Source organism: Montipora foliosa, chromosome 9 (assembly GCF_036669935.1).
Source record: "Montipora foliosa isolate CH-2021 chromosome 9, ASM3666993v2, whole genome shotgun sequence".
In the NCBI taxonomy this organism is placed as follows: Eukaryota; Metazoa; Cnidaria; class Anthozoa; order Scleractinia; family Acroporidae; genus Montipora; species Montipora foliosa.
In genome coordinates, this window is record NC_090877.1 from 14,266,438 (window position 1) to 14,277,568 (window position 11,131).

Genomic DNA, 11,131 nt, shown 5'->3' on the forward strand with positions numbered 1-11,131 from the left:
CTCGGGCCAAAATGGTGTTCAAATGCCCTACCCTATCGTCAGATTTGTCTGTCATACTCCACTAAAGAACAATCGTCGTCGGCTCCTCCTGTCTTTAATAAAAATTTTTTGTAAGCCAATCGCTCACAAATGCTACATCTCTTCCTTTAAACTCTTCCATCTCGTCCAAACACGTGTTTTATAGCTGTTAGCGACAATTTTCCCCACCCCACGCAGGCAAAGGTCAAATTCCCCACTCCTCGAGCACAGAAGATAGTCAAATGCCCAGAGTTTGCCCGGTTGAGGGGGGGGGGGATGTTGAAGTTTCCATTTGATCGGCACATTAGCGCTGAAACTTCCACCTCTCATGGTCGTAACCTGTCTTTCAGTATTCCACGGAGAGAGGATATAAAATCCGTAAAAATCGAGAAAAAGTTAAATTTTTGCGAGCATTTGGAGATAGGAAGTGACTATTTGACACCTCTTACAATGGTTCGATCCCTGTACTTGCGAGGGAGGAAAGACCCAGGTCACTGAAGAAAAGATTTAAAATGAGGTGTGGGTTAGAGATCGAAATCTGTAAAAATTCTAGTCACGGCAAGTTTTGAAGGATAACCATGAAATTGAACTCTACGAATCGTAACAGTGCTTGTACTTTTGAAGGACAATAATCAGATTTAAGCCCCCCCCCCCCCCCTTCCTTCCCAGGGCATATATTCGGTGGGGCTGTTTTTACTAGTGAGGGACTCTGTTACTTGAGGGTACTGCATTTGGACGACCTTTCCTCCCAAGGGTTCAATTTCGGAATCTTACGATAGTAGTGGGAATAGTGGGTTGGAGAGTGGAATAAGAAACAAGCGTTTTTTGAGGGATGGCGGAGAGGGGAGGGAGGGGGGTTAAAACATTCATTTTACTTCTTGGCACGTATTACAAAGCACAAAAGAGATCTGTATCTTATTTCTCCCTTCTTAAAGGCCTCTTTGGTGCGTTCTGTCCATGCATTCTGCTCTGTAACATCTCCAATCGTATGGATGAAGGATATCTTTACCCTTGCTGCTGCGGTCAGGTCGCTCCACTTACTCTCAGAGCCAAGCTGAGAACTCAGGAAAACATTCAGGTGAGTGCCACGACAGAAAATGAACTGCGAGATTTGTGTAACGGCCTTTTATTACATAGACGAGAGTGTTTGACCGGGAACCAAAACTCTCGTACAATCAAGACGATCACTACATCTGGGAACTTAAGCTGAAAATTCAAAAGAATATTTTACCTTGAACGAGGCAACAAGGGCTAATTTGCAAGCGAGCAAAAGAATACTAAAATTGTGGCCATTTTTAGAACAGTGCAAGGAAGTGGAGGGCAGTGCAAAGTGACGTAATGCAATTGGTGCAGCGAAAGTAGAGCGAAGCGCAATATTCAAGGAGAAGTGTAAAAACTTCCAAGTAACGTTTTCGTTGCGCCTAAAGCTAACACGCGTCACCTAGAGACTATGCTACGATCTAGAGTTTGTCTCGTTTTCTTCTCAACTCTATAACGATTTTTTTTTTCAGGGATCTCTTTGCAATGACGCGATTATTGGTATGTGTTTCCTTAATTGCGCATTGTGCCAGATGGACCGTCAACTAAAGAGCAGCGGAAAGTAAACGACTTCAAGCAAGTCAACAGTTTTCGGTGGAACATAAAAGTAAACTGTAGTTTTTTTTCCTCGTAACAAGCGAAGAGTTTTGCTGTGTGATGAAGTGAACTTTATTGGTTGCTTGCGTTTTTCAATGGAATGTTTTCAGTTTTTAGTCATAGGTTTTAGAGTTTTGTCAAATAGTGGTGTCCCGGGACCGAATGTTACCAAAATAATTTAACACACCCTTTGACAGTAGAGTTTTTAATGGAATTATAAGGGAGGGCGCCACCATGGTCTAATAAAGTCCTCATCGGTTTTCTAGTCCATACCTTGTTGTCCTGATGCCGACTTGTATTCATTTGCAGAAGTTATGAGCAGTAAATTTGTATCAAAACAATTAATTTCAGCCTCACTCTTATTTGAGACGCGGGTTATAGGGTTAGGATGCAGCCATGGCAACGGCGCTTGTGATTACTTCAGGAAACCATAGGCACAAACATTGTAAAACGGAAACAATAGAGCCTTATCGCAAATACAACGGAGCTGCGTGGAATCAGGAGTCACTGAGTACTGACAGGTGTCAGATAGCCAACTTGCTTTTGTATAAATGAACTCGCCGTGTCTTGGTGCTGTTGATAAATTTCCATTCTCCTGATCTATAGGTGGTTTTCATCGCGGCCATATTGGTAGACGAAGACAGGAGAGCTCTAATTAAATCCTTTTTTGGTCCACTAGAATTTGTCCATCACACCATTGTCACTTCGGTCTCAAGAGATTGGTTGAATACCATGATGTCACGGCAGCCGTGTTGGTATTCCAAAACAAAGAAACCGCGGTCATGTTGGTAGTCCAAACTAATCCTCTGGGTACTTTCTTTTGTTTAATCGAATTAGCATCCATTTTAGTCACGTGAGTGAAAACGCTCTATAGGTGGTTTGCAACCAATCTCTAGAGACACAGATAACTATAGCGAAATGTACAATCGCTGGTGGACGAACAAAAGAAGCTAATGAGAGATCTTTTGTTTTCGTCCACCAACATGGCGACGATGACGTAACGTGAAAACCACCTATTATCATTACTGGCGAGTTTTTATTCTTTCAGTAGGAAACGATATGTAAATTAAAAAAGGAAAAATCTGCATTAGTTTCGTTGGATTTTTGGTCATATGCTTCAGTATAGTCCCCACTTGTTCAAAGGTTGGATAACTCTATCCAGTGGATAAAAACAATATGCAATGGATAAAATATTCTTCACGAAGGTTTTCGTACATGCCTTTACTTAAACCCCGTCCACACATATCCGAAAATTTTTGTATCCTTATTTTTTTTCCGAATGTGGCTTGCGTCCACACGTATCCGGCGAATTCGGTGGTCCTATCGGGAATTTTTCGAGTACGGTCTCCAGAGTGGAAATTTTTGAATGAGCTGCGAATTCGCATACGTGTGGACGGTTGTAGGGTCACCTCGCAGCTCTTACAAGGTCTCACCTGATTGGAGACCACCCTTGAGGTTTAACAAAAGAACAAATAACAGAAACAATGGACCCTAGGCCTAAAACAAAAGGGCTGCAACTCTATCCTCTAGGGTCCATTGTTTCTGTTATTTGTTCTTTTGTTAAACCTCAAGGGTGGTCTCCAATCAGGTGAGACCTTGTAGGAGCTGCGAGGCTACCGGGGTCGGTTGTATACGCAAATTTTCGAATACGCTGACTTAACACTATCGGATGCAGTCTTTTCCGGGTGACATAAATCAACTTGGCGTATCGAGCTTGGACCATGAAAGACTCTCACGTGCAACACGTTAACAAAACAGAGAAAATGGTGCCAACATAGGATTTTGCCCATGCTCAACTAGCAAAGTCTTCCCGTTGTCAAAAGCATTGGGCACTAGGGGATATTGGGATACGTGTGGAAAGTTAAAAGGATTCGAAAACGGTTGGCTTACGCAAGGGGAAGGGGTCACGTGAGCAGCAAATTCAGAGATCTTTGTTCAGACAAGCTGTCGGATAGGATAGAGCGACTTTCATATGACCTTGAAAAGTAAACGTAAAAACAGAACGTAAACAAAAAATGCAAAACATTTAATTGGCTTATCGAACAAAAACAAACCAGCGCCAATTTTCACTGGCTTTGAAAACGCGGATTCAAACAATGTCATCTCTCCGTGGAACTTTCTGCAAAGTTTTGCTTTGACGTCATTTGAAATGCAGTAATGTGATTGGGTAATCGAACTGTTTACTGCCCATATTAGGAGTTTCCTTGGCGGGAATAAGGAGAAGCCTTGTTTTTAATGTTTCCAAACATTGCTCCGTGAAACAAATTGCGAACACTTTTTTCAAGGTCATACGAAAGTCGCTCTAGTAACTTCTTTAGTGGATAAAGTTATTGTCAGCCTTAGAACAACTTGAGCCGTAATTAACTTAATAATAACTTGACTAGAGGGAGGATTAAATTCGGGTCTGTTTTTATTTTCCTTTTAACAAGCAAAAAACCGCTAAATTTTAAGGCATTCCTAAAACTATACAACAGATTCACGCTAGTTCGTATTGTCTGACATATAATTGCTTCAGGAACGTGTTTTTTTAAAATTTAAATTTCGTAAAGGAACGTTGCAAAAACCCGCGTATAAGATTTTAAGAAACTGTCAAGCTAAGATTTTCCATTGAATCTATTGAATGACCTGCCTCGACTAGCTGTGCTACCTGTGGGTCGGTCTAAATTGTTATTTGTTCTTTAGCTTGTTTTTGTTGAGACCCTTTTCATAAGAACCTGTGTCAAGCTCAAGTTTCAAAGCAGGTTCTTTGTTTCAAGAAAATCTAGAACTTAAAATTCATAAATCGAAAAAAACATTCAGTTTGGCTTCAAAATGTACAAAGGGTTTGTATTTAATTAAATTCTAGTCATTTTGATAAAGAAAATAACAACTTAAATTTCCCCTGTTAATTTTAACCACTGATTTGAATATGAACCTTATATTAAGCTAACTTGGAAAACCTAAGGTCTAGTAGCGTGGGTTTTTAGCTCTTTCATCGAATCGTTAATTCTCCCAACTAGTACCATAGAGATCTTTGTCGGGTAGTCATGAGAATTCGGTGTTATATCAGTCACACCTGATAATAATCTTCATTCTCAATACCTGCCTGAATGATATTTCATTGAGATTGTGAAGATAATTTACATACAGATCACGCCTGCGGTTGGCTCAAAAATTTCGTGCCTTTATCCGGCCAATCTGAGTTAAAGCGAAGCACTTGTGAGTTGCCCCCAGGCGTTTTTCCGCTCGTTTTCATTTCTTTCTGTCTTGATTAGCTAATTTAATTGTGTGCGTGTCTGGTGAATGGCCGTAATAATTTGATGTAGATCAAAACCGCTCCGTCAGCCGCCGGAGGTAAATTCCAGTCGCGAACAGATTTCAAATTGTCACATGTCTTTCCAATAACCTGTACTTAGTAGTTATTAACATAATTATCAGCTTCTCGTACTGGGAACTTACTCAATTCAGAGATCCCTCCTAAAAGGTGCTTGCAGTGCATTAAACTTTAAGGAAATCAACAAAACCTGTACAAGCGATCGTTTTGCTTTAATTCAGTTGAGTCGCTCAGTTACAACAGCCCTATGGATGATTTGAATGTCAGGTTTAACAAACTAATGCTGAATTTTCTAATTCCAGCAATCATCAGATCGACAACTCAGAAAATGCCCTCCTATATATAACCATTTTTTAGCGATGCTGTGCGCGCCGAAGGGGCGCGCGCGCGGAGAACCATGGTTAAGAAAATATGGTAGCCCATCGACGCGAGGAAGTTTGGTTTTGGTGATGACGTCATCGCATGACCACCGCTTTCATGTAAGCCAGTAGGCAAAATGTCGTACTGCAGGAACCAACGTATTTTGTTGGAAAGTTGAAGGGCCAGCGTATTGCATTTGACACTGTGTTTAGTACGACAAAACAAAATTTTGAAGGCAACCAAAACACACGAGCTAAGTTTTTTAATTCTGAGTCTTACAACGAGGAAAGAAGATAAAAGACAGAGAGAGAGAGAGAGAGACATAAAAATCCAGTAAGCAGGCGATTAGTAAACGATGCTGAACGCCTGTGAAGGAGTGCAACTGAGAGCGCATGAGAAAATAGACGAAATATCAGCGAAAATAAACGAACAACAGAGTAAGAAAAAGCCCGGATAAAGAGGCAAAATCATAATGACGAGCAGCAGAAGAAAGAAAAAGCGCAAGCACGAAAAGGAATAGGAAAGGAAAGGAACTTTATTTTAGTGTCTAGTCGTTCTAGCGCTGGAGCACTAATTGTGAACACTGTGAACTGAAATCAACAATTAACGCAAATCAAGTCAAATTTTGGTTTTTGAGGAGAGAGGAGACCGGAGTACCTGGAGAAAAACCTCTCGGTGCAGAGTAGAGAACCAACAAACTCAACCCACATCTGACCCCGGATGTGGGAGTGAACAGATTGGAAATAAGTTGTCAAAAGTAGCAGCATCTACAGTTGTAAAGCAGCCTTAATAAGCTTGTCCAATTCAACTGGGGCGACTTGGGTTACTGAGTAACCCTTCTAATCGTCTAAAGTTTGGGTGAGATGCAAGATTTTAGTAGCCACCATCAGTTAACCCGACGTCTTCTCTCTATTGCAAAGTATTTATTGACTGAGCAAAAACTAAGCAATTGGTACAGACCTTAGGCTTATAATTGAAGAGAGGCTGCTCCCTTTCTTAAGCGAAAATCTAATGGGTATTTTCTTGCAAAATCAGTCAGACATATAGTTATGAACAAAAGAAACAAATTAACACCAACTTTAAAAATCTTACACTCTGGGCGGAAAAAATTAAGATATTAGAAAAGAATTGAAACAACAAGTAATTTATGCACCCACGCATGCATATAATAATAATAATAATAATAATCTTTAATACTTATAGAGCGCATAACTCTATATGAATATAATCTTATGCGCTAAATTTACAACAATATAAAATATAAAAAATAAAATAAAATACAACAATGATCTCAAGAATGTGATTACGAGAATAAATACAAATGTAAGAAAATATAGAAATAATTGTGCTAACTAGTATTATAAAGGAAATTTAAATTAAAATAAAAATAAAAAATAAAAGTAAAAGTCAATTATAAGCTGTTTTGAATAGAAACGTTTTTAACAGAGATTTAAATTTCTTAAAATCTTGTTCTTTACGAATACTCTTTGGTAAATTGTTCCATACTGTCGGGGCTGCTACACAGAATGCCCGATCTCCTAATGTTTTCCTTGTCTTAATTGTTGGGAAAGTTAGAAACAGTCCATTGTTGGAGCGAAGGTTATATTGAGTGTTAGATCTAATGTTTATAAGTTCCTTTAAATACTCTGGTGATTGTCCATAAATTGATTTGAAAGTAAGTATGGCTATCTTGAATAGTACTCTATATTTGACGGGAAGCCAGTGAAATGCTTTAAGTACTGGAGTTATATGATAGGTCCGTGGTGTATATGTTATCAATCTGATAGCAGAATTCTGAACGCGCTGTAATTTGTTTACATGTACCTCAGGCAGCCCATACAGAATACTATTGCAATAGTCGATTCTTCCAATCACAAAAGCATGGACAAGTTTTTCAGTTACGTCTTTAGTTAAATATTTCCGAATATGTCTTATATTATGAATGTGGAGGTATGCAGTTCTGCAAGTCTTGTTTATATTTTCCTGCAGTGTAAGATGGTTATCTAACCATGTCCCAAGATTCTTTGCAGTAGTAACAGCAGTTACTGAAGCTTTATACCAATAGTCAGATTTTGTGGGCTTATCTTCTCGAGTTGTTGTTTAGTTCCTATAATCATGAATTCTGTTTTGTCATCATTAATTTTTAACTTGTCAATGAGCATCCATGTCCGTAATTCATCGATACACTTTTCCATTGATGCAATTGCCTGTGATTGCGAGGTGTTATTGGGTGAGAATGCAAGGTACAATTGCGTATCATCCGCATAGGTGTGTACATCTGGTAAGTTATTGCGTATTATATGGAAGAGCTTACTGGAATAAATAGTGAACAATAACGGGCCAAGACAAGATCCTTGTTGCAGTCCAAAGCGTAGCTTGAAATCTTCTGACTGACATCCATCATAGATGATACGTTGACGTCTATCAGACAAGTACGAGGAGAGCCAGGCCAGAGCCGTACCCCTTATTCCAAAGCTTGACTGAAGACGTGACAGTAAGATCTTGTGGTCCACGGTATCGAACGCAGCACTTAGGTCAAGTAATACCAACAGGGTAACTTTCTGATTGTTCATATTCATTAATAGATCGTTGTGCACCTTCAGTAATGCTGTTTCAGTGCTATAACTTTTACGGTAAGCTGACTGTAGCTTTGGAAATAAATCAAAGCGCACTAGATGCTCATGAAGTTGATTAAACACCACTCGTTCTGTAAGTTTAGAGATGAACTGTAGGTTGCTCTGCAGGGGCAAAAAATGATCATGATCTGCACTAGTAGGTTGTGATATTTAAGACATGCAAACAATTTAATCCATGAAAAAGCCCTTCTAATTCACAAATTAAAGGCCCAGCACCAAACGAGTTTTACAGAACTACGTTATTAGAAATAAATAAACACATTAAATTTACAAGATTTCTCTTGTATAGAAATATAACCCAAGTAAAAATTGAAATTGATGGCGAAAAAATTTGTTCCCTTTAGTTTTGCCTCAGTATGGGGCACATTCGATAATGCATTACAAGAAAACTCTGAAAAATACAGAACTCGTGCTTCAAAATCCTTTACGCCCAAAATTGTTCGCAGTAATACAAATGGGGAGGCTACGAAACGACAGAATGAAGTAGACAACACTGCAACCAATTGGTGTAATGAGCGAAAAACACAAATTTCGGTAAATTTGTTCGCAGTCCACTGCGAAAATGACCAAGGCGTCAAATGACAAATTTTCAATTTTCTCTTGATCTGCACTTTTTCTCTCTAGACAATAAAGGAACATGCCAACCGGCATCGACTCGTGATAGACGTGGTACCATTGACGGTATCTTGTGTTTTGGAAGAACGTTCTCGAAGCCATAATTTGCGGGTTTTTTTCGGACAACACTCTCGAAGACGTTGCCGTCTTACGGTCGAGTACACTTGTTCTCAGTTTTGGGACTCGGACTCGGCCAATCGAATAAATTTCAAATACTTCTAAACTCTGCTCTTGATAAAATTGTTGTTTTCTTACTCTTTTTCTGTATCCCAAATGTCTGCTGTCGATTATATCGCCTGTAATGACGAACTGACACTGCTATAATGACAATCAAACCGACAAAACTAAAAGAACCGGCGATGATATAGACTATTTTCTCCCGGATTGTACGGAAGCCGCTGTAATTCCCTTAGTTTTTGTGGGCGTTGGTGGAGTTTCCGTAGAGATTTGCGTCTTTGACGAACTAAAAAGCAGTGATGTGATCGACGCTATCGTTCTAGATGTCGATTCGACAACTGTGTACTTTTCGTCGCAGGATTTTCCTGTCCAAGTCTCAAAACAAAAACATTTGCCCAAATTGGTACACAATCCGTGACCAGAACAGTTGTTGGGACACCCTGGCACCTTTTTTAGCAGCACATCAAGGGACTTACATTGTCTGTTCAAGCACACCTTTCCGTCCCCGCACTTTGTTCCTTCGAGAGTGATCGCTGCCTCGGGAGCTTTCACGCCCAGTTCTAAACTAGTGCCCTTACAAGTAATCACCTGATCACCAAGATGCCAATACGAATTCATCACGTCACGTTTTATCCCTAAAACAGGTCGTCGGTTTTAGATAAGCACCATAACTTGCCGCATTTCGCGTTCTGGAAATCACAAGTTCGGTATTTTCCTTTTCTTGTCTTTCGGCAGTGGCCAAATTTGTCACCTCGTGTATTATGATACTGGTAACATTTATCAGGACCAGACACAGCATCGTTACCCCAAAGTTCCTGACACTGTTCATCATGGCTCAGGCATTCACCAAAATAACAGTACGCCGAGTTCTTCGCGCAGGGATAACCATTTTGGACGTAGTTATTCTCGGGACACATCCCGGAAGATCCCGTACAAGTCTCAGGAATGTCGCATTCGTTCAAGGTCTCTCTGCAAAGAGTCCCTAGCGTTTTAAATTTACAGTCCTCACAGCATGCTCCATCGCCGCACTGCGCGTGCGCATGTAGCTTGCACGTCTCGTGATCGCAGCAGTTGTCTCCCTTGTCCTTACATTCTTGTGCAGTCCCACAATCACATTCTTCACCCTGTCCGAGAATCCCGTCCCCGCAAACCGGGCCTCCAAACAAGGTCTCCGGGACGTTCATTAGACAGGAGCCCAACCCCCTTGACAATCCTTCCTGGAATTCTTTAACACTGCAGTTGCTAAAATCAGTGGCTGGCTCGCTCCCGATTGACTCGCTCATAACGCATCCTTGCGATTTACTCGCGTTGCACACGCACTGGGGGCAAGTCGTCGTCGTGGTACATACCGAACACGTGACCAGCTCGTGAGCAAATGTGTTGGCGGTAAACGCAGCATTTGCGCTTGCGTCGTAGATGATTCCCGCTGATTTTTTGGTACAGATTGACATTACTTGCGCTTTTCCTCGTACCGATTCTTTCAGCTTAGCTCCTGTCAAAAGCATCGTCACATCATTGGCCATGTTTTCCAAGAAGATTTTTTTTTCTGTATTTTATTAACTTCCCTAAATAAATATCAGCATCGTCATCCGGCTTTAACTGTTCATTCACGTCCCAAGTTTCTATGGCAACCAATGCCAAACGTACATTTAGCGGCTTAAAAATACTGTCCACGATGTTTGCAATTAGCTTTGCTCTCTGATTCGTTTTTGTAAGATTTTTTCCGTGAGCTTCAAATTGCATGACGTCGTTTATAATAACAAGTTCAACATACTTGGTTTTGCTTAAGACATCTTTGCTGATTTCTCTGGCGAAGTCTTAAATTGTTTCTGTTTCGTAAAACTATACAGAGCATTTCTCTGCATACCTAGTGCGTTTATCCGCTTGTCATGTCTAATATTGTGCTTAAATGTCCCATGATCGTCTGATATGACACCGTTGGTCTTGTAGAATAAGTGTAACCCAGTAGAATCTTCTGTCAGCGGTTTCAAGTAGTAGGATATGCGCCCGTCATTTACGAGGCCTTCAATTCCTTCACAGGTACTTAAAGATACTGTTGACTTTTTCTTTCCTCTGAGGATACCATAAAAGTAGCATTCGTTGACATTCTTCTTTAAACCGTCTAGTTTTTCTTCATATTTCGCAGCAAAGAGTCCGTGGTTTTGGAACAAGTCGAGCGTGAAGTTTTGCTGGAAAGCTGTAAAATGTTAATTCTGCTTTAAAGTCCGCAATTCCATACTGTGAAAAAAGAAGAGAAGGAGCACAATTTTAACTGCTGTATGCTACAATAGCTCCCCTCCATAATTTACATGATAGCGCAGCTGTAGGTAACTAATTTGCATGTATGCTAATCGATTGAGCCAATCACAACAGACCC

General features: G+C 40.3%; 1 protein-coding gene and 1 pseudogene across 2 annotated transcripts in view; one reads left to right on the forward strand and one right to left on the reverse strand.

Moving 5' to 3' along the window:
• The window catches only part of LOC137969773 (cornifelin homolog B-like), a 10,695-nt gene extending 7,955 nt beyond the window's left edge, over positions 1-2,740 (forward strand). For both annotated transcript variants that reach the window (XM_068816128.1, XM_068816129.1), the window contains exons 3-4: positions 954-1,096; positions 1,530-2,740. In XM_068816128.1, coding sequence (XP_068672229.1) covers positions 954-1,096; positions 1,530-1,622 — 236 coding nt within the window. In that variant the 3' untranslated portion in view covers positions 1,623-2,740. The remainder of the gene's footprint in view (positions 1-953; positions 1,097-1,529) is intronic.
• Positions 2,741-8,946: 6,206 nt separating this feature from the next.
• The window catches only part of LOC137971482 (disintegrin and metalloproteinase domain-containing protein 12-like), a 16,871-nt pseudogene continuing 14,686 nt past the window's right edge, over positions 8,947-11,131 (reverse strand).